Source organism: Microtus oregoni, unplaced genomic scaffold, assembly GCF_018167655.1.
Source record: "Microtus oregoni isolate MIOR12 unplaced genomic scaffold, Mior012 000028F_ref0000031, whole genome shotgun sequence".
Classification (NCBI taxonomy): Eukaryota; Metazoa; Chordata; class Mammalia; order Rodentia; family Cricetidae; genus Microtus; species Microtus oregoni.
The window spans coordinates 6,495,374-6,519,672 of NW_024543087.1; the positions used below are offsets into that span (position 1 = coordinate 6,495,374).

General features: G+C 39.2%; 1 protein-coding gene across 1 annotated transcript in view; it reads left to right on the forward strand.

Moving 5' to 3' along the window:
- Nucleotides 1–24,299, forward strand: part of Zcwpw2 (zinc finger CW-type and PWWP domain containing 2) — a 111,737-nt gene that overhangs the window by 42,551 nt on the left and 44,887 nt on the right. The window contains 1 exon segment of the mRNA XM_041676996.1: nucleotides 23,442–23,556. Within this exon segment, the coding sequence (XP_041532930.1) occupies nucleotides 23,442–23,556 (115 nt within the window).

Here is a 24,299-nt window from a genome sequence, read left to right on the forward strand (position 1 = left end):
ATTTTTTAAAAATGTTTTAGAGACAAGTATTAATGATTTTTATCTACATTTTATGTGCATAAGAAAGTAATCAATGTAAAGAATAATTAGTTTACACTGTAGATGAAAATAAAAATAATTTTATACCCTCAAGAATTGAAAGACTTGGGGTAGAACCCTTGAAGGAGTGAAACTTGTGTATTTTCAAAGACAGGCTGATGTAATTTCAAATTTCAGTGTTAAGGCCTCATATTTTTAGAAAACTATTTACTGTAACTATGTTTATGAATGTTTTGTCTGCATGTATGCAAGGCATATAGTCTGGGTGCTCACAGAGGCCAGAAGAGGGTCCTGGGAGCCCTGGAACAAGAGGTAAGGACAGTTGTGAACTGCCACCTGGGACTGCTTTTCTGGAAAAGCAGCAAGTGTTCTTAACCTCTGAGCAATTTCTCCAGATCCCACTATTGATGGTTTTAGTTATAGTTTCCATGTTACAAAGAAGATAGCTAAAAAGTGAGATAGCGAGGGTAGATGGCATGGCGGTGTGCATCTTCAGCCTTGCAGTGCGGCTTACTGTGAGCTTGCTGAGGTTTGTCTCATCAGTGCTTATTGGGAACATTTGCCAGAATTGTTCATTATACCCAAGTAGGATTTATCCCAGAATGCAAAGATGTATCCACACATGACAATCATCAGGGCAGTGTACAAAATTAACAGGATGAAGGGGAAACATAATTTCAATTGATGCAGAAAATTATTTGGCAAGGTTCCACACCCTTTATGATAAAACACTCAACAGTTAGCAGTAGAAGGAGCCTGCCTCCACATAGTAAAGTCATTTATGAAAACCCTGGAGTAAGTGTCATGCTCCTTATAGGAGACTGAAGGTTACGCCTGCAGAGGCAGAAGTGAGATGCAGGTGCCTTCTCTTACAGCTCGTTCACCTACTCTTCCTCAGGAAAGAAAGAACAAACATCCACACTGGACAGGAGCAAGAGAAATCGTCTATGTTCACAGAGAGTACAAAATTCTTACATAATCTTTATGGAACACACACACACATGTTAGAAATGACAAGTTAATGAATTAAGCAAAGTGCAGAATACAAATTCAACATCCGAATGTCAGTTGCATTTCTCTACACTAACTATAAACAACCTGAAAGGGAACTCATGAAACCGATTCTATTTATAATAGTATAGGAAGATAGGGATCATTAATCTTGTTCATGAACACTTTCTAGTTCTCTCACTTTTGTTTTTTTTTCCTTTTTGAGTTATTTTGAAGATTTTTTGTTTTTAATAAAGTATATGTGTGTGTGCCTGTGTGTGGGTAGGTGAAAATGATTCCAGTACCTAAAAGACCAGAGGAGGGCATAAGATCCCTTGAAGTTGAAGTTACAGGAAGTTGTGAGTCACGCCGTAGGGATTCTGGGAACAAAACTCAGGTCCTTTGCAAGATAGCAACTGCTTGTAACCCCTGATCCATCTCTCCTGCTCCTAGACTTTTTAAAATATTATTTTTTTTACCTCTGCTTTTGGTATGTGTGAATGTGAGTGCACAGAGAACCAGAAGAGTGCATGGATTCCTTGGGGGTGGGAACTGAGCTCACAGCTCTTTTTCCTTGTAGTAGTGACTGGTTATGTTAGAGGTTGGTTTACCACCTCCTTGGCCGGGATCCTGACCATGTCAACACATAACAGACAGCCCAGTACACTGTGGCAAGCTCCCAGGGTTACTGTGAGACATTCCCCAGTGATAGTACTGTTTCCCAAAGGCCAGTCCTGTAATCTCTTGAGAATTTGCCTACATGGCTCATTATTTTCTTCTAATTTTTATGTCTATAAACATAGCTTGTTATTCCATAGTAATTTATCAAGTAAGAATTCTGTAAATGAAACTACCAAGATGATTAGAACACTAAATATAGCTTGTTCTATGACATGTTCTCTCACAAGTACTCTGATGGCAACATGTGCTATGGATAATTCCAATAATGAGAGAGAGAGACAGAGACTATGTCTAGACAAGGATTGGTATATCCATTTTCTATATGCAGTCTCTCAACAACTTTTCAAGGGTAGACAGCCTCATTGCTTGATACACTTGATCTATGGAGCTGAGGTTCAGACTGTTTACAAGGCCAGCCAAGTGCTAAGTGACAGTGCAGATGTCTTCTTCTCTTTGTGCACTCTGTCAGTTCACACATGTGCAAACAGTGTTTGTTTTATTGTTGAATGTTTGCCCACATTTGCCCTATAGTGAGGAAATGTGCTCCTTTTAATTTCAGTATACATGTTGAATGATGTCAGTTCTTGGCCAACTCTCTCTTCTTCCCTTGCTGCTCAGTATTCTTTAGAGAACAGGAGGTAATGAAGAATGGTCACAATTCTTGACAGAGAACTAGAGTGCATCTCTGTAACTGTGACTTAGGTAGTTTTGAAAATCTGCCAAGAACTTTTGGAAAAGAATCAAGTGGTTGCACTTTTTTTTGTTTGTTTTGTTTTTATTGTGCTATACCTTTTTCTTCTCTCCCTTGCCTTCCTCCTCTCTTCCCTTCTATCCTCTCCTGTGATACCCAACCTTCAAGTTTACTCAGGAGATTATGTCTCTTTTCAGTGTATCTACCAGGAAGGCTTCTTAGAGTGCAGAAGAGTTGTAGACTAGCTGATTGGCACACTCTTCCATCAGGGAGTGGCGAAGCCCCAAACTCATATAACCCTGAGGTTATGGTTGGATATATATTAATATTCTTTTCATTTTCTTTTCTTTAATTCCCTTCTGTATTTTAGTTTTGAAGTATAGTCTAGCCGAAGACTGGAATCTCTCCATTAATTCAACAAAACCTGTGATTCCTAAACCCTAAATAAGGCCCATTGAATGAATTTTGAAATAATTGTCAGAACTACCACTTCTATGTTTAGCTTAGAGAACATGTCCTGTCATGCATTGCATGGCTAACTGTCCTCTTCATGTCTTCATTGCTCTTTTGAATGTCATTAATTAAACACAATTTGGTATTTGTCTGTAATTGTTATACCTGGTGTTCACCCATAAACACAGTGATCGTAAAAAGCCAAGCAAGTGTATGTTAGAAAACAGCAGCCATGTATGTCACTCTCCTTTTAGGCTGAGACCTTCCTGTCCATTAATGCTGCTGCTTTAGACACGACAGGCTGGTCCCGACTTGTTAAAGGCTCAGAACAAATGAGCACACACTTGTTTTCAGGACTCCTTTCAGCCTTTCCCTGTCTCCCACTTCTACCCAGCATTCCTGCCCTCAGTCAGCCTCTCCAGCAGCAAGAGAGAGCTGCAGGTTAGCGGGCACTGGCCTCGAACATCACTCCTGGGAGTGAGTTCAGCAAGAAAGAGTCCAGGCTTGATTCCCAGCATGGCGGTTCACAGCCATCCATAACTCCAGCTCCAGGGGACCCAACACCTCTTCTGTCCCTTGTGGGCGCAGGCATGCATGTACTGCATAGATGCACGCAGGCAAAATACTCATAAAAATTAAATTTCTAAAAAAATTACCTGATGTTAAAGTGTTGATTGTATTTCTGCTTCATTAATTAATATATTACTATTGCATTATTATCAGTTTGCATAGCAGTGTTTATAACTGCTTTTTGCTTTGGGCTTAATTCAATTTTGTAAAATAAAAATATTACAACTTGAAATCTGAGTATATAACATGCTTAAAACTGTACACACTAAAGTTGACTTGTTGACTTGTTTTAAAATTCCCTTTAAAATTGTATTAACACATACATGACATAAACTTTTATCAGTTTAGCTGTATTTAGTGTGCAGCCCATTGGTTAAGTTTTTAGCTATGGATTAATAGTCCTAGAAATTTTTTCCTAGCAATATGAAAGTGTCCTTATTTGGAAGGCACTATACGACACTTATGTATCTTATAATTTCTAGCAGCACTCACCTTTCATACTCGTGTTAGGAGCTTTATGCAACACCACAACACTGTCTTTAAGGCAACAAGCTGCTTGTAGGGAGCCACCACCATTCCATAGTGCACACAGACCTTGGAGCTAGGCTGCCTGCATGCCAATTGTAGCTCTGTCTTAATAGCTATGCAGACACGGCAAGTTGTAAACTCAGCCTCCTTATCTCTGAAGTGTAATAATGCATCCCTCACAAGCTTACGAGGGACTCATTAAATGAGTCATTTGTGAAGTGTTTTCGATGGTGCTTGGTGAAACTACATAGGCTTTAGATAGGTTAGTAAATTAAAAAAATAGTAATAGGCTCTTTAAATAATAGAGCTCCTTTATAAATGAAATATACACTCAGTCAACTTCTCCCCAATGTGAAGAGTTCTTGCCTCATTTTCTGGGACTTCAGAGGCTAAATGGTGTTCTCTTGTGATCTGGACTCTGTTAAGATAGCCACAGCTCTAGCTAGATACCTCACCTGGAGTCGCACAGCAGCACAGCCAGGCCTTACTCAGCCCAGGCGTTATGCCTACAAACTCCAGGTTTCCAGATTCTCTCAGCCTGCTTAAAATTTGCATTGAATTATCTGCTAATCTTCATAAGCATATGGAATTCATAATGAACTATTCTCTGCCAACTGAAAACCCAAAAAAGCCTTCTGTCTGTTGTCTTTAGTTTGGTAGATTTGATTAAGAAATTTCATTGTGCCTTTTCCAAGGTAGTTAGGTTATGCGAAGCTGAGTCTTCCCACTGGCACGCTGGTTCCTCACCTGCTATCCACTAATCTTGAACCTGGAATTTATTTAATCTGCATGTCATATTAGCAATGAGTTGCCATTGTTAATACAAATGATGGCGTTCTGACAGTATAGTTTGTTGTGTTTCTTCATAGTTTGGTTCCCAAACTTCCTGTACACCACATTTGCCAAAATTTATATGCGGACCCTGCTCATTGGAGACTCATGCCCATATCTGTGATTTCACCAGACTCAGTGAATCTCAAGAACCAGTTGATAGTAGATAATCTCCCTATTAAGTAGGTTTTCTCTGTGAGTGATGGAGTCAGACAGACAGGATTTACAAGTGTGTGCTATGTTTCTTGTACTTACTTTGTGGAAGAGTGGGTGGGTTTATGAGGCTATGGTGCTACAGAAGCCAGACAGCTTAGGTAAATTGAAAAGAAAGACTGCCTGCCCTTCTGAACATGGCTGTCCCTGCGACAGAATCTGATTTTCTTCCTACTGCATAGCCAGGCCCTCTCCCCTTGTCTCTCATGTCAGTCTGCTGTTACATTAATGGCAGGCACACATGGGCATGAATGTTGTTCCAGACCATAGTCCAACCTGTAGTGTCAGATGTGGTTTCTCAAGAACAGGGAACCATAGCACATAACAGTTGTCACTTTCATCTTGATAGGAAAAGTCCGAAGGTAGCCAAAATACCGTGTCAATGTATGTTGATGTCTGTATTAATGAAAAGCTTATCTAGCACCCAGTGGACTTCTGATCTGTCTATTGTGGTAATTTTATCTAGCCTACTTTCTTTCCTCCTCCACCTCCACTTCTGTTGTTAGGAGCTGGGTCCCCTCTGCCCCGACTTCTTTGGTTGCAGGGAACATCCAGTAAGGAGTTTTGTCTCCTTCACTCCACCTCCAATGTTACAGGAAGCACTTAGTAAGGAATTGAAGTAGATTTCATGGTGGCATAATTTTCAGTATTTCAAGCCACACAATGGAAACCCACTGTATTCTCAAATTTTCTTCTTTTGTTTCCATTTATCCTCTAGAGCTCACTGCATCCTCACTATCCCTCAGCCTCATATAAAATATCACAGTAAATGCGGCTAGGCGTTTTTATCAACCAGTTCATACTTAACAGTGGTATGGAAAGTAAAGAACATAAATTGGTTTGATTTTTAAATACTACTCAGAATTAGTAAAATTTCTATTTATGTTTAGACCAAGGCACAAGAAAACTAGGTTTTATAAGTAACAATTGTTTCAACTATCCAATGACTTAAATGTGCTTTCTAAGCAATGAAGCTTTGATTATATGAAATAACCTGTTGAAGATGGCAGGTTCCAGATGGAGACTGGCAGTGTGGCTTCTGTGCACATGAGATGAGATGGTGTGACTCTATTGTAGTTTGCATCACAGGAACAAGAACACTGCTATTGTCCAGAGGCCCCACCACTGCTGTGGAAGTCCATTAAGGAAGACAGGGCACCCTTGTGATTATCTTTCTCCTGAATTTCTTTATGTGCGAATGGTGTGCCCAACAGAAGGGAGGAATGAAAGTTTTGATAGAGTGGAGCAGTGCCTAGCATCAGTGAGCTGTGCTGTGGCTCTGAGGACGAGAGCAGAAGCATTGCCATTGATTTTCAAGCCAAACAACATCTTATAATAGTGATAATGCTCTCAGATCCTTACTGGAGATGCAAGTCGCTTGTATTTCTTTAGATTATAAAATCTAGGGCTTATATCTATATGTTTCTAAAGCTATAATACATAGTAAATGATATAAAATCATGTTCAAGGCCAGGTAAGTTAGTATACCTGTATTCTTGGCTACTAGGGAGGCTAGGGCAGGAGGAGAGGGAGGCCAGAGTGGGAGAAGAGAAGCCTCAATCTGAGACTGGACTGCAGAGTGGGTTTGAGGCCAGCCCAGGAGCTTAATGGAAAGTCTTGGGCTGCAGCTCAGGGGTAGAGCACTTACCTAGCAGCCACAGCACCTGAGATCCAACCCCAGCTCTTCGCTGAGTGAGTACACGAGTGAACAAATGAACAAATACAGGTAGAGTCAATATTTGAAGTTGTTTTTGGTGAATTTAGGAGGATAAAGAAAGCAGTTTCTAATATGATTTTAGCTTTTCAGATTTTTAGTACTGTACTTATCAGTCTGAATGATAAATTTTCTACATTTCAGGTGCTTATATTTGTAGTTATTTTTGATATTGATATTAACAAGATTTGAATTAATAGTTTTAAATCATAGAGGCTCTCATTGTATCTAATGAATTGTAATGAGATTGTACCATCCCCCAAAAGATTGTATTAGAAGCAATTGCTTGCAGTTTTTTTAGTTTTAAAATTATGCATTTTATTTTTATTAGCTTTTGAAAGTATACACCTTTTACAAGAAAAAAAAATGGGGCTGGAGAGATGGCTTACTGGGTAATAACACTTATTGCTCTTTAAGTGGCCCTGGGTTCAATTTCAACACCTACATGATACTCCATACAACTCCAGTTCCAGGAGTTCTGACACCCGATCTGACCTCTGGGAACATGAAAAACACATGTGGTGCCCAGACATAAAATGCAGGCAAAACACTCATACACATAAAATAAAGAAAATAAAATTTAAAAATAGATACTACTAAGATAATAGACCCTGAGGTAATCAGTGATCAATAAAGACTTTATAAGTCTGTAGTACACATGAAAATGAGGTTCTGTATCATCCTATTAATTTTTCTTTTAACTTTTACAGGTGAAAAAATCTAACCAGATTTTGTTGTTGTTTTATTTTTCTCTTTTTATTTCAAATTCATTTCAAGGTCTTCTCAACTGGGTTGACACCAATGCAACCTTAACAAAATACGTCTTTACAATATTCAGTATTTACTGAGGTCTCATACTTAAGACTACTAAAGATATGGAATTGAATAAAACACAAATTCAGTGCCCTGTGAGACTTAAATTAGCAGACACGACCCACAGTAAACTAATAAGGAAAGGACACATGTTACTTGTTTATAAGTAAGCAGAGAAGAATTAGGGACAGCCGTAGAAAGGGGAATGCAAAGTTGTAGGGGACCAAGGTGGGGAAGGAAGACTCAACCCGCCTTATTTGTGAGCCTGCTCAAACCCCAGAAGACAGTGTTCTTCCCTACAGCTAGCCAGCACCACTGACTGTTCAGTAATAATTCTTGTTTTGAGTCTATTTTTTCTCTTCTTTCATCTCCAAAAGTAACGAGTTTTTTTTTTTTTTAAATCTTTTTATACCCGTGAATTTTCTGTTCATTGGGACAAACCTTGGGCATTCCCATTTTTCTTGTCTGAGTTCCTTATTGGGGGGCAGGGTGAACTGTTACTAGACAGTCCAGTGTCCTTGAAAGGGACAGATGGGGACAGCAACAGAGAGCATATTTCTTTACTTGAAGGAGGACAGAATTCTGTACTGCCAGTGCCATAGGCAAATGGCAGGACCTTGGAGAATAGCCCAGTGCAGGGAGCTGAGCCCTGTCACAAAAGCACTTAAGCTATGGAAAGCTCCTTGTGTCCAGGTGTAGCAGAGAAAATGCATTTGGGCTATGGATTCACGTTGCCATGGTGGGGGAAGACAATGACCTGCTGTGGCTCTGAAGGCTGTGCGTGTCCTTCCAGTTCAGTATAGTAGCATGTCCTCAAGATACTGAGATCAAATAGCCCATCCTGTTTGGGAGAAGCATGCCACAGATTGGTTTCTTGTAGCATAAATAAGGTAATGTAACACTGCTGTTGGAGCCAGAACCTGAGGTGTGAGGTTTGTCTTCTTCAGGCTCCAGAATATCATAGCTTGATTAATTCTTTGGTGAACAAAAGACCTTTAGGATACAAAGCAACAGAAACTTGGATTTGTGCCAGACTGAAGGATTCTCTCCACCCACTATACTGGGCAGAAAAAGATACACCATCATCTCTTCCTTCAGTTTCCCCTTCATCTAAGCGTAAAGCAACAGCAAAACACATATTCAGCAGTAAACGTCACCAATAAGGGACATTTAGTGTCTTCCTAAAGCCTTGGGAAATGGAAGAATGATAAAAAAAAAAAAAAAGCCTTCAGTTGGCCAATAGCACCCAACTGAAACAAGATTATATGTGGCAGTGGCTTATAAACTTTTAAATTTTGGACGCAGCTATGAATTTTCTCTGACACAGAATGTCGCCTGTCCCTGTCCACCCATCTGTTCAGTCTCAAGCTTTTCTTGACTCTGGAAATTGGCATGCTCACTCATCGTTTCAAAACTGCCTTCTTTAGCTTCATAGTATCATTCCTCCTATTTCCATGACCACTTCTTTTTACTGTTTGTATGTCCGCTAATTCATTTCTGTTATACTAGAGATTGAACCCAGGGCCTTATCGTTGTCAGGCAAATACTCAACTACTGAGATAAATTTCAAAATTTTGAGATAGTCTCCCTGAGGTGTCTATACTGACCTTGAACTGGCAGTCTCATTGTCTTACGTTCTCCAAAGCTGGAATTACATGGTCTAACCCATCGTGCCACTTCCCTCTTCTGCCCTGAGTTGCAGTGATTGAGACATGCAGATGCCTGGATAATAGAGAAGTAATGAAAGGTGTGGAGTTTTCTAGACTCAGCGTCTAGTCTTGATGTTCCATGTTATTAGCATGAACATTTCCTTTGTAAACACCAGTGAAAAGTAATTTCTCTAGGGACTAGAGAGATGGCTCAGTGTTTTAGAGCACTTGCTGCTCTTACAGAGGACACAGGTTCTCAGCACCCACAAGGTGGTTCACAACAGTCTGCAACTCCAGTTCTAGGGGATCTAATATCCTCTTCTGGCCTCTATTGGCACCTAGCACATGTATGATTCCTTGACATACATGTGGGAAGGCAAGCAGTCATAAGCATAAAGTATAGTAAATTATTTTTAAAAATTTGTGTTGCTATGAAGCAAAACTAGTTTAAAACTAAACATTATTACGTATAGCCAGATTTTAGTAAGTGAATTTTTGGACTCTAAACTGTGGACAAAAAATAGTATTTTCACATTTAAAAGTGAGGCACAAAAAGTGCACACACACACACAGAGCCAGAGAGATGATTCTGTGGCTCAGTGTACTTGCTGTACAAGAACAATGACTTTGACCTTGAATTTCAGCACCTATGAACAATCCAAGCCTGATAAAGGCCTGTAGTACCAGCATTATAGGGGTCCAAGACAAAAGGAATTCTGGAGTTTGTTGGCCAATCAGGACACCCATCCTCCTTCTCTGGCTTCTTCACTCCACAGATGCATGCATGCTTCCACATGCCTGCACATATACCATGCATGTTTCTATCACTCACCTCCCCACACACAGAGACAGAGTTTGTGAAGAACAGAGGGATTTGCCAAAACTTAACTCAATTTACATAAGTCTTTTAGAAACTGACATTCCATATACAGATATTTCTTAAGAGAAAACATCAGAATTTTGTGAAAGTTTTTCTACACCTCTTCTCCCCCCCCCCCCCCATATAGGGAAAAAGGTTGTTTTCCTTTACCTCCTGCAAAATAAAGAATTGTTTGCATGAATATGTGATGCATGTGCTCGAGAGCCTGAGTAGCAGTATGCTATTGGTCAGCTTCCCCTGAGAAACCTGTGGAGTGAGGGTTTCTGGTCGTCACGGCTAAAGAGAGATGAAGTTACTGAGAATTGTCAGTACTCTGAATGTGCTTAGGGACAATGATCTAGAAGTGTGACAAAGAGACACCATGCCATCCAAGTAGAAAGATGTGGGAAAATAGCAGTGAGATGCGTTCACGGCAGCTGCTAAAGGGAAGACATTGCCCTGTCCAGGGAGGTGCTACCAGACACTGGTCACAGTATAGACTTAAACCAAAACAATAACAACAAACAAGCAAAAGCCAAACAAACAAAAGACTAAATACATCACAAAACACTGACAATAAAAAATTCTTTGCAACAATACTTACTTATCAAATACTGAAGTCAAGCTGTGCCTAACGAAAAGCATCATCTCTAATGAGTAGCATTCATGGTGCTAGAAGATGCTGTGCACACTACTGGAGGAGAAAGATAACCATCAGTTTCACCTGACTACAAGCCCTGCAACCTACAAAGTAACCTGTCTGCAAGATACTTCTAGTTTTGGGACAGCGACACAAACGTTATGAGAGTAACCAACCACCTTTTTAAAAAAATGAGCCTTAAAAGCTAATCCATGAAGTGGAGCCCATACCTGACACTGCTGAAGTGGTCAAGAACCTGAGACTTAATAGGTCGTGGGCCTAGGGGAAAACCCAATACTAATGACTCCTAATGACATTGCTGTACTCCAAGATGAGTGTTCTCAGTCAGCCCTCAGCAGAGAAGCTTCTCCCAGTAGATGAAATTAGCACAGGGATACACAAATGGACAAAGTGTAGAGAGTAAAAAGCCTTAGAGCACATAGCCCTAAATGTGATGTTTTCATAAAACCCTCCTGCTTCTCAACCAAGGCTCAGGAATTTTGGTGGAACAGAAGCACCTCAGAAAGATTTTAAAAGCCAGAGGTGATGATCCAAGGAAACAGTGTCTTCCAGACTCAACAGGACTGATGCAATCTGAACTCACAGAGACCCTGGCAGCAAGCTTAAGAATACAGGTTCAGGGGGGGGAGAAAAAAAAAAAAAAAAAAAAAGAATACAGGTTCAGGCCAGATGCGTCCCAGCCATGAGATGGGAAACTAGACATATGGGGCTAACTTCTAACCAAAAAGCTGTTTGTATTTGATACCTGTTGTCAAATGGAAAATTAGTGTTTCTCTAATGAAGTATAATTGAACCTATCAGCCATATTCCGGGGCATGCACCATCCCTAGAAGTAGTTGACCAATACAAAACAAACTTCATATTTGTTTTTGTGGACTTTTGTTTGGTTTTCATATTTTTTTGTCTCATTGGTCTTTTGCTTGTTTGGTCTGATTTTCTTTTCTTTCTTTGTGTGTGTGTGTGTTTGAGAGAGAGCACAAGAGAGACAAAGGCATAAATTTAGATGGGTGGATTCTAGGAAGAGCTGGGGAGGGAAAAACTTGATCAAAATAAATTTTATGAAAAAATTAAATTCCTTCAAGTTGAGTCCCCATTGCCAAAACCAAAATGCACTTTGAACACAGGGCCCAGAGAGCCAAACTGGAACTAAGAGACTCTTTTTTACCAGACAAATTTCCATAGGAGGGAAGCAATCAACAGTCTTACCTAGCTATGCTGCCTATACACCACAACAGTGACCCATATGGCCCAGTAAACCTAAGTGTGCAGTTGTGGCATGCAACACGTTAGTGGGAACCCGTACATCTGTAATTGGACTTAAGGCTTGCTCAACAAGAAAGAAATCATGCCTGTACTAGAAACCTAACCAAATACCTGGAGCCACTTAAATCATGGATCTTGGAGGAGAAACTACTACCATCACCTTACCAACCAGCATAAGCCCCAACTACATGCTAAACATCCTTAAACTTACAGATAGGTACAGTTCTCACCCTCATCAAGGAAACTGCTCTCTGCAACAGAAGGAGATCATTACAGAAAACTACGACCAATCAAAATGAAGATTGTGGAACCCAGTACAAATGGCTACATCTCCTGCACAACTTGTGTACCTAAGGCTCAGAGGTTATTATATTTAAAGGACAGAAAATTATGAGAATCAGAGGAAGAGGAAGTTTGCTGTGAGATTGTGTCTCCTAGAAATGTCATATCTGTCATATCTATTAGGTTACATCTGTGAAGTCTTAATAACATGGCTGCCTGAATGTGACCTGAGCAAGGGTTACACAAATAGACATGCTTACCTAGATGGGGGAAATTTTCTTCTTTTTTTCCCCCTTTTTTTCCCTTTTTTATTACTTAAAAAAATACCAATCCAAACTCCCAATCCCTCCCCTCCTTTCAGTCCCCTCCCTCTCCCTCCACAGACTTTTCCTCACCCCTCCAACTCTAAATGAGTACCATGCACCCCGCCCTGTGGAAAGTCCAAGGTTTTCCCTACTATGTCTAGGTTGAGCAAGGTTTACATCCAAAGAGAATAGGATCCTTTGAAGCTGGTATATGCAGTTGAGACACATCCCAGTGTCACTATCAGTGCCCTCTCAGTCTGCCCCAGCTGTCAGCCCCTTCAGAGGGGCTTGGTTGTTTCCATACTCATTCACTCCCAGTCCAGTTGGAGTTGGTGAGCTACCATTAGCTCAAACAAACTGTCTCAGTGGATGACCCCCTCATGGTCTTCCCTGCTCATACTCTCACTCCCTCCACTCTTCAACTGGGTCTTGGGACTCAGTCCAGTGCTCGGATGTGGGTCATTGCCTCTGTTCCCATCTGTTGTTGGATGAAGGTTCTATAGTGATACTTAAGATAATCATCAGTCTGACTACAGGGTAAGGTCAATTCAGACATCCTCTCCTCTACTGCTTAGGGTCTCAGCTGGATTCATTGGGTTCTTGGGCATTTTTCTAGAGCCAGGTTTCTTGCTAACTCCATAATAGCTCCCTCAATCAAGATATCTCTTTCCTTGCTCTCATATCTGTCCTTCCTTCATCTCGACCATCCCATTCACTCAAATTCTTTTCAACCCTCCTTCTCCTCCCCTCTACTCCCCGCCCCCTGCTCCTAAACTTTTGTCTGATTCCCATTTCCAGGTGGGTTTATATATTTTTTCTTTGGGTTCACCTTATTACTTAGTTTCTCTAGGATCCTGAATTATAGGCATGTTGCCCTTTGTTTATGACTGGTATCCACTTATGAGTGAGTACATACCATATTCTTTTTGGGGGGGGGGTCTGGGTTACCTCACTCAGGTAATTCTGTCCGTTTGCATGCAAAATTCAAGATGTCATTATTTTTTACTGCTGAGTAGTACTCTAATGTGTAGATTGCCACACTTTCTTTATCCATTCTTCAGTTGAGGGGCATCTAGGTTGTTTCCAGGTTCTGGCTATTACAAATAATGCTGCTATGAACATAGTTGAACAAATGCTCATGTAGTATGATTGAGAATCTTTTGGGTAAATTCCCAAAAGTGGAATTGCTGAATCCTAAGGTAGATTGATTCCCAGTTTTCTGAGAAACCGCCACACTGATTGCCAAAGTGGTTGCACAAGATTGCATTCCCACCAGCAATGAGTGTTCCCCTTGCTCTACATCCTCTCCAGCATAAGCTATCATTAGTGTTACTGATCTTAGCCATTCTGACAGGTATAAGATGGTATCTCAAAGTTCTTTTGATTTGCATTTCCCTGATAGCTAAGGACAAAGAACATGTCCTTAAGTATCTTTTGGCCGTTTGAAATTCTTCTGATGAGAATTCTCTGTTTAGTTCAGTACACCACTTTTTATTTAGAATTTTAATGTCTAATTTCTTGAGTTCTTTATATATTTTGGAGATTAGTTCTTTGTCTGATGTGGGGTTGGTGAAGATTTTTTTCTCATTCAGAAGGCTGCCTTTTTGTCCTATTGACGGTGTCCTTTGCTTTACAGAAGCTTCTCAGTTTCATTTATTTATTGATGCTCTTATTGTCTGTGCTACTGGGTTTATATTTAGGAAGTGGTCTCCTGTGCCCGTGCATTGAAGGTTACTTCCCACTTTCTCCTCTATCAGGTTCAGTGTGGTCAGCTTTATATTGAGGTCTTTAATCCATTTGGACTTGAGTTTTGTGCATGGTGATAGATAAGGATCTATTTTCATTCTTCTACAGTTTGACATCCAGTTATGCCAGCACCATTTGTTGAAGATGCTTTCTTTTTTCCATTGTATCTTTTTTGCTTCTTTGTCAAAAATCAGGTGTTCATAGGTGTGTGAATTTAATATCTGGGTCTTCAGTTCGATTCCATTGGTCAATGTCTCTGTTTTTATGCCAATAGCAAGCTGTTTTCATTACTGTAGCTCTGTAATAGAGCTTGAAGTCAGGGATGGTAATGCCTCCGGCAGTTCCTTTATTGTACAGGGTTGTTTTGGCTATCTTGGGTTTCTTGTTTTTCCATATAAAGTTGAGTATCATTCTTTCAAAGCCTGTGAAGAATTGTGTTGGGATTTTGGTGGGGATTGCATTGAATCTATAGATTGCCTTCGGTAAGATTGACATTTTTACTATGTTGATCTTTCCTATCCAAGAGCACAGGAGGTATTTCCATTTTCTGGTATCTTCTTCAGTTTCTTTCTTCAAAGACATAAAGTTCTTGTCAAATAGGTCTTTCATGCCCTTTGTTAGTGTTACCCCAAGATATTTTATGTGATTTGTGGCCATTGTGAAAGGTGATGTTTCTCTGATTTTCCTCTCAGCTTCTTTATCCTTTGTGTATAGGAGGGCTACTGTTTTTCTTGAGTTGATCTTGTATCCTGCCACTTCACTGAAGGTATTTATCAGCTGTAGGAGTTCTTTGGTAGAGTTTTTGAGGTCACTTATATACACTATCATATCATCTGCAAAAAAACTAAAGTTTAACTTCTTCCTTTCTAATTAGAACCCCCTTGATCTCCTTATGTTGTCTTATTGCTCTTGCTAAAACTTCAAGAACTGTGTTGAAGAGATATGGAGAGAGCAGACAGCCTTGTCTCATTCCTGATTTTAGTGGAATCGCTTTGATTTTCTCTCCATTTAATTTGATGTTAGCTGTCAGCTTGCTGTGTATTGCTTTTATTATATTTAGATATGATCCTTGTATATTTCTAATCTTTCCAAGACCTTTATCATGAAGGGATGTTGAATTTTGTCAAATGATTTTTCTGCACCCAATGAAATGATCATATGTTTTTTCTTTCAGTTTATTTATATGGTGGATTACATTGATTGATTTTTATATGTTGAACCATCCCTGCATCTCTGGGATGAAGCCTACTTGGTCATAATGGATGATTTTTTTTGATGTGTTCTTAGATTCAGTTTGTCAGAATTTTATTGAGAAGTTTTGCATCCATGTTCATGAGTGAGATTGGTCTGTAATTCTCTTTATTGGTTGAGTCTTTGTGCGTTTGGTATCAGGGTAACTGTAGCTTCATAAAAAGAGTTTGGCAGTGAGCCTACTGTTTCTATTATGTGGAACACTTTGAGAAGAATAGGTATTAGCTCTTCTTGAAAGTTCTGGTAGAATTCAGCACTAAAACCATCCGGCCCTGGGCTTTTTTTGGTTGGGAGGTTTTTGATGGCAGCTTCTATCTCCTCGCAGCTTATAGGTGTATTTAAATTGCTCACCTGGTCTTGATTTAATTTTGTTAGGTGGTATCTATCTAAAAAAATGTCCATTTCTTTTACATTTTCCAGTTTTGTGGAGTACATATTTTTTGCAGTATGACCTAATGATTCTCTGAATTTCCTAAGTGTCCGTTGTTTTTTTCCCCCTTTTCATTTCTGATCTTATTAATTTGGATGTTATCTCTCTGCCTTTTGATTAGTTTGGATAAGGGTTTGTCAGTCTGTTGATTTTCTCAGAGAACCAGCTCTTTGTTTCATTGATTGGTTGTATGGTTTTCTGTGTTTCTATTTTGTTGATTTCAGCCCTCAACTTGATTATTTCCTGTCTTCTCCTTTTGGGTGAGTCTGCTTCTTTTTTTTTTTTCTAGAGCTTTCAGGCATGCTGTTAGGTCATTGATTTTCTTATGTAGGCACTTAGTGCTATGAACTTTCCTCTTAGCCCTGCTTTCATAGTATCCCAAAATTTTAGATATGTTGTGCCTTCATTTTCATTGAATTCAAGGAAGATTTTAATTTCTTTATCTATTTCTTCCTTGACCCAGGAGTGGTTCAGTAGTTGACTGTTTAGCTTCCATGAGTTTGTAGGCTTTCTGGGTGTAGTATTGTTATTGACTTCTAACTTTACTCCATGGTGATATGATAAGACACAGTGGATTACTTCAATTTTTTGATCTGTGAGTGTTTTCTTTTTTACTGAGAATGTGATCAATTTTAGAAAAGGTCCCATGAGGTGCTGAGAAGAAGGTATATTCTTTTTGTTTTGATAGAATGTTCTATAGATGTCTGTTAAGTCCATTTGATTAATTACATCTGTTAGTTCTCTTATTTCTCTTAAGTTTCTGTCTGTTTGACCTGTCCATTGTCAAGAGAGGAGTGTTGAAATCTCCTGCTATTAGTGTCTGGGGCTTGATGTGCAAGTCAAGTTTCTTTTACATATGTGGGTGCTCTTGAATTAGGGGCATAGATATTCAGGATTGAGACTTCATCTTGATGAATTGTTCCTGTTATGAGTATAAAACGTCCTTCTCTATCTCTTCTGATTGATTTTAGTTTGAAATCAATTTTGTTAGATACTAGAATATCCACACCTACTTGGATTTTTTAGGTCCATTTGATTAGAAAACCTTTTCCCATCCCTTTACTCTGAGGTAGTGTCTGTCTTTGAGGTTGAGGTGTGTTTCTTGTAAACGGCAGAATGCTGGAACCTGTTAACGTATCCATTTTCTTAGCCTGTATCTTTTTATAGGTGAATTGAGAACTTTGATATTAAGCAGTATTAATGACCAGTGGTTGTTAGCTCCGTTATCTTTCGGTAGTAGTGTTTGTATGTTTCCTTTCTTTGGGTTATGCTGGTGGGGTGTTATCAGATGCCTGTGTTATTGTGGGTGTAGTTAGCTTCCTTGGATTGTGGCTTTCCTTCTAGTACTTTCTGTAAGGCTAGGCTTGTGGATACGTATTGTTTAAATCTGTTTTTGTCATTGAATATCTTGTTTTCTCCATCAATGGTGAATGAAAATTTTGCTGAGTACAGTAGTCTGGCTTGCATCCATGGTCTCTTAGTTTCTGCAGTACCTCTATCCAGGACCTTCTGGCTTTCATGGTTTTCATTGAGAAATCAGGTGTAATTCTGATAGGTTTTCCTTTATACATTACTTGACCTTTTTCTTTCGCAGCTCTTAATATTCTTTTTTTATTCTGTATGTTTTGTGTTTTGATTATTATTTGGCAAGGGGATTTTTTTTTGATCCAGTCTATTTGGTGTTCTGTAAGCTTCTTGTACCTTCATTGGTATATCTTTCTTTAGGTTGGAAAAGTTTTCTTCTATATTTTTTTGAATATATTTTCTGTGTTTTTGAGCTGGAATTCTTCTCCTTCTTTTACCCCTGTTATTCTCAGGTTTGGTCTTTTTATGGTGTCCCAGATTTCCTGAATATTTTGTGTTAAGAATTTGTTGGATTTAGTGTTTCTTTAACCACTGAGTTTATTTTTTCAATAAAATCTTCAGTGCCTCAGATTCTTTTTTCTATCTCTTGTATTCTGTTGGCTATACTTGTTCCTGTAGTTCCTGTTCGTTTACCCAGATTTTCCGTTTCCAGAGTTTCCTCAGTTTGTGTTTTATTACCTTTATTTCAATCTTCAAATCTTGAACTGTTTTCTTCATCTTTTTGATTACTTTTTCTTGGTTTTCTTTGAGAGATTTATTAATTCCTTCCAGCTTTTTGTTTGTCTTCTCCTCCATTTCTTTAAGGGAGTTTTCCACTTCCTCCTTAAAGGTCTCCATCATTTTCATTAAGTAATGTTTAAAGTCGTTTTCTTCTATATCTTCTGGATTAGGATGATCAAGTCTTCCTGTTGTGTGTCTGCTGGGTTCTGGTGGTACCATATTGCTTTTTAGGATGTTGGAGGAGTTCTTGCATTGGCATCTTCCCATCCCTTTCTTCAACTCTTATGTCTCTTGTGTCCACCAAGAGTTGGTCTCCATGGAGCTCTCAGGGAACGATGCATTGAGGGTGGAGTAGATGGCTGTCTAGCAGACCAGCTCCCTGCTGATGTTAGGAATGCTGAAGGCACCTGGGGAGGGGGACATCTGGCCTTTCTCCTGCATGGAGGTTTTAGGGAGTAGGGGTCTGGGGTCCCAGGGCCACTGTTGTCTCACCTCTTATCACCACCAAGTATTGTTCTCCAAGGAGCTCATGGGAAACAATGTGTTGGGGCGATGGGGGAAATTTTCATGAGGTCTCAACTATAGACAAAGAACTACAGGCAACTAAGAAATGCAAAGAGTGGGAAAAGTAATCTTTCCCAGGGAAGAAATACACACACACACACACACACACACACACACACACGTACACACAAAAGTAACATTATATGTGCTAAGCAGGTTATATTTCTATATTTAGAAATACACGCACACATGACAATTAAAGATAAAAATACATGAATTTGAAAGAACAAAGGTGATACATATGATGGTTTGGAGGGAGGAAAGGGAAGAGATAAATGATATAGTTATTTTAATTAATCTCAAAAATAAAAGCATGAAAAATAAAACACCATGAAAAAGAAAATTTCTTTAAGTCTGCAGAGTACCAACATTCCATAATTGCAGATGAACAAAAACTGTTTCAGCTTTCTTCCTGTTTCATTTTAATACCAGAGGACCAGGAAATTTAAGGGAGAGAGGCCTGAGGCCTGGAGAGCTTCTGGTGGCCTGAGCTGTGCTCCTTGTGTGTGAAGTACAAGAGGTGACTTGAAAAGTAATTTGGAATTTTCTCGAAAGCTTTTATAAATAATAGAAAAAGTATTAAAAATGTGAAATCCAGTTTCATCTCAGCTAATGTGTGATTGCTATACAAAAGTGACCAGTTTGAAAATAAGAAATGTGATACTCATTTTTAATAACATCAAATCCTATAATAATGCCATGGAATAAGTGTGAGAAACAATGTATCAAGTTGACTAAGTAAAAGTTCAAAATCTTACTAAAAAGATAGAAAAGAAGCCCAAGAAAATGGACATAGAGAATCCTTTTTTTTTTTTTTTGGTGTGGAAGATTTAACTCAGAAGATGTCAATTTAATGTTAACATATTCTCAATTTAAAAGGCAATACAAACTAATTTTAGTATTTGTAGGAAAGTGGAATCATGAGTGATGATATTAGATCCATAAAATACACAAGGTAAAATGATAAAAGCTCCAACAGTTAAGGCAGTTCATTACTAATGGTACTAAGTTAATTTGACAGGTAATGGAATCATAGAGCTCACACACGCAAAAGCACTTCCCAGGTCCACGTGACTGTAGTTTCCTGCCTAGGCTGTTGCTATAGCTGGCTCAGCAGCTGTCCCTCAACTGCACTTATCTCCGCATAACCTGACCTCATCAAAGTAGTAAGAATGATTGTTGGGGGCATGAAACAAAGCCAGGTATGGTAGTACACGCAATTCCAGTGCTCACAGTGATACAGGAGATAGCAAGTTCTCTCCAGCCTGAGGTATGTTGTAAGACCTTGTTTCAAAAGGAAAAAGTGGGAGGGGACATTCAAACAGAGGAACACCTCCATCAGAGCTCTGCAGTGGGAGGGGACGTTCAAACAGAGGAACACCTCCATCAGAGCTCTGCAGTGGGAGGGGACATTCAAACAGAGGAACACCTCCATCAGAGCTCTGCGGTGGCTCCTGTTTCACTCTGCACACTAACCAAGCACCTGCACTGGCTTCATGGCCCTCCCTAGCGTGGCCCTGAGTAATTTTCTTCATGACCCTGTCTTCATCATTGTTTCTCAGTCACCCTGGGCTCTTTGATGTATATTGAATATACCCATATTCTGCCTTAGAAAATGTTTCCTCTAGAAACCTTGTTTCTTTTTTTTTAAATTTATTTATTTATTAAAGATTTCTGTCTCTTCCCCGCCACCGCCTCCCATTTCCCTCCCCCTCCCACAATTAAGTCCCCCCCCCCCTCAGCCCGAAAAGCAATTAGGGTTCCCTGTCCTGTGGGAAGTCCAAGGAACCCCCACCTCCATCCAGGTCTAGTAAGGTGAGCATCCAAACTGCCTAGGCTCCCACAAAGCCAGTGCGTGCAGTAGGATCAGAAACCCATTGCCATTGTTCTTGAGTTCTCAGTAGTCCTCATTGTCCACTATGTTCAGAGAGTCCGGTTTTATCCCAGGCTTTTCCAGACCCAGGCCAGCTGGTCTTGGTGAGTTCCCAGTAAATGCAAATCAAGACAACTTTAAGATACCATCTTACACCTGTCAGAATGACTAAAATTAAAAACACCAATGATAGCCTTTGTTGGAGAGGTTGTGGAGAAAGGGGTACACTCATCCATTGCTGGTGGGAATGCAAACTTGTGCAACCACTTTGGAAAGCAGTATGGCGGTTTCTCAGGAAATTCAGGATCAACTTACCCCTGGACCCAGCAATACCACTCTTGGGAATATATCCAAGAGAGGCCTTATCATACAACAAAAGTATATGCTCTACGATGTTCATAGCAGCATTGTTTGTGATAGCCAAAACCTGGAAACAACCTAGATGCCCTTCAATGGAAGAATGGATGAAGAAAGTATGGAATATATACATATTAGAGTACTACTCAGCAGTAAGAAACAAGGACTTATTGAAACCTTGTTTCTTTGATTAGGCTAACTCCCAAACCTCTTTCAGGTCTTGGTTTAAGAGTCACCATGTCAATGAGCTCCTCTACCCATCCTGGCCCTCCCACTCCGCATGGGTGATCACCCTTACTCCCTCCTACCAGGTGGGCTTTTCTTTTCTCACACAGTGTGGTGGAGTGTTTTTTTCATACAACACACCATCGGTGAGTTTTGTCTACTCACTAATAGATTCTAGGGGTCTACATTATGTTGAATCAATTGATAAATAGCACAAATTAGAGAGAAATTTGAGAAAGTATATATCTATTGATATCATTGTAAAATAAGTGCTTGTAAATGCATACTATACTTGTAGAAGAATAGCAAAAGCATTAATGTACTGAGTTCTTGGTGAGCAAGAATTTCAAGAATGAGAAGAATAGCACATTCATAATCACTAGAACTTGAAGTTGTCACATTTTATTAAAAAATTTCCAGAATTTCTAATTCTGGAATTAAAAATTCTTCTTAAAGTTGAGGCTCAGCTATTGGGAGCCATCAAAAGTGTTTATTTGTTCAGCCACAAGGTGTTCTGTATCTACCAAAAGTTCTTAAAGAAGCCCTGACAATGTCACAGCTTTCTGCTTCTCTTCATTGTCTGTCGTTGTTATTGCTAACAGTCGTGAGCTCTTTCCATACAGGTAATAGCAGAGCATCTATTCAGTTTTAGGAGGAGATTTTCTTCACTACACAACTTCTCAATGTCATGATAACATCAGTGCTGCAGAGATAACTGCGATAAAAACTAGCATATATATTCTAGATAAGGTCTGTCTATGTAGCATTAACTGACCTAAAACTCACTATGGAGACCAGTCTGACATTGAACTCAGAGAGATCCACCTGCCTCTGCCTCCTGAGTGCTGGGGTAAAAGTTTTATGTCACCATGCCCACCCAGATAGTAATAATGTAGAATTTGCAGTGTGAAGGCCAGCAAGATGGTTCGATGTATAAAGATGCTTGTCTCCAAGCCTGACAACCTGAATTTGGTCCTCAGAACTCACATGTCACATGGTGCAAGGAGAACCAGACCCTTTACATTGTCTTTCAGCTTCCACACATGTGCTGTGGTTCACCACAAAAATATGTAAATGTAAACATTAAAAAGTACAGTAAACAAAATGAATTGCCTACATTTTCTTTCATCTTTTTAAAACTGAGAACTTAGTAAATGAATGAAATTTACATATTATGTGTGTGAAAGTATATTTTATTTGATATTTTCTTTTACTGCTTGAATTCTGTACCAGTGGTTGCCCAGAACCACAGTTAAGAAATGTTTTTCTGAATGTTCACAGCACTCAGTGAGGTGTCAGAGCAGAGGGACTGTGCAAGTCACAAAGGTCAATGCGCCCTGTCTCCACGGGCCTTTGTGTATGGGTGGTGATGGCCATGACACATGCCAGAATGTAACAAATCATTAAATGAGTGCATTGGGCATAGTTGGAGCTGATAGTTGATATTAATTTGGGGACTACAGAAATGATGTGGCTTTGTGCACAGTTTCTTTCTGTAAGTTGAGAGGGGGTGCTGTAGAGGTTGGAAATCATGTTCAAATACTACACTATCCCTTTTATCAAAGACTAGCCTAAGACCTCTGTGTATAGGTGCTAAATATATATTGATAGTATAAATATCTATAGTCCCCATAATGGCATTTTCAAAAAAATTGTGTCGTGCATTTTTATCAATTGTAGAACTGAAAGACATGAAAATCTTCCTAGTAATTAAAAATCTTTGGAAAAATTGCTGTGTTAGATGACTAATATTTTTAACTCAGATTATTTTGTTCAGTTTTTAAGCATCTAGAAAATATGCTGTGTCTTGTTAGAATAGCATACTCTGAAGTCTTATTATTCTAGAAAACCATCATCTATTTTCTCAGATAATACTCATGAATACTCAGGTGTTGGTTGCTCATACTCACATTTTATACATGGAGAGGCTGGGTGCAGCACGTTTAGGAAATGTGTATATGTGTTGAGTCTGCCACAGTGCCCAGAATGAATGCAAATAGAATTGATGTTTTTATTCTACAAATATTGTTTTGTCATTTCTCCCACTCTGGTATCATTCTCTGTCACATAGAGTGAGGTTAGTGTTACTCCAGTCAGCTGTGCTCATGTTGACTGCTTGCTTACCCTGGGAGCATGTGAGATGCATCCTGTCATCTTAACGAGATAGTTATTAACTTGCAAGATTCTCACAGCACTGCTAAGTTTTAAAAAAATGAAATAATAGTCAGATACTAACGCCTAAGTGATAATGTTATACAGTGCTCAAATTAAACTCAGTTCCAGCAAGTATTTAAAGTATAGATTCTAAAACAAAATTAATATTTAAAGTTAAAAGTTACTCATTGTCTGCATTTATGTATTTATATAGACTGCAGAATGTACACATAAAAAGAGGTGGTATAGAAGTGCCCTTGAGGAGGCGTACCAGCTCTACAGGCGTTCTCCTGAGCAAAGACTAGACGTGTGCTGCCTGTCCAAACGGGGTATGTGTAGTTCTTTCTTACTGTCCAGTCAGAGTGCCTGGATGTGTGCCTGCTAAAGTATGTATGCACGTTTAGAAATCTCTGTCTTTTCTTCAAATGTGGTTTCTGTTTATTGTAAAAGAATTTTCAAGTGAATTAATAGCAATATTTTGTCTTCCAAAATTATTCTCAGTGACTAAACTTTATTTAAACGTGGGTATTGTAATTAGTTCTTCCCGGTATTTTATTTACTCTCGGACTGCATAGACCATTACTTCAAAGCATATAATTCAAAATTGAGGAACCATAGATTTAAAATGTATTCCTAGTAGAATGATTTTACATGAATGTACTAGAGTTTGTATTTTGTTTTATTTTTGAGAATACTGTGTTTTCAAAATACTTGATTTTAAAATAAATTCAAATCAGGGGTGAGCTATATAGCTCACAATTTAAAATTTGTTTTTATTCTATTTCCATTATCTATATGGACACACCATGGTGTGCTTGTGAAGGTCAGAGAACAACTTTAGGATCAATTAACTAATTTTGTTGGGTGGGTCCTAGGAATCCACCCAACTCAGGTCAAAAGACAAGCTCCTTTACTGACAGCCTCCTCACAGGCTCACAAACATTTTAAAATCAAAATTATTTTCCCCTCGCACATAACTGCATTTTACTTACGAAAGTTCCTCCTCACTCATCTGATCCAACTCTTCCAGGTCCTTCCTTTCCATCCCTCCCCAACTTCATGATACACACAC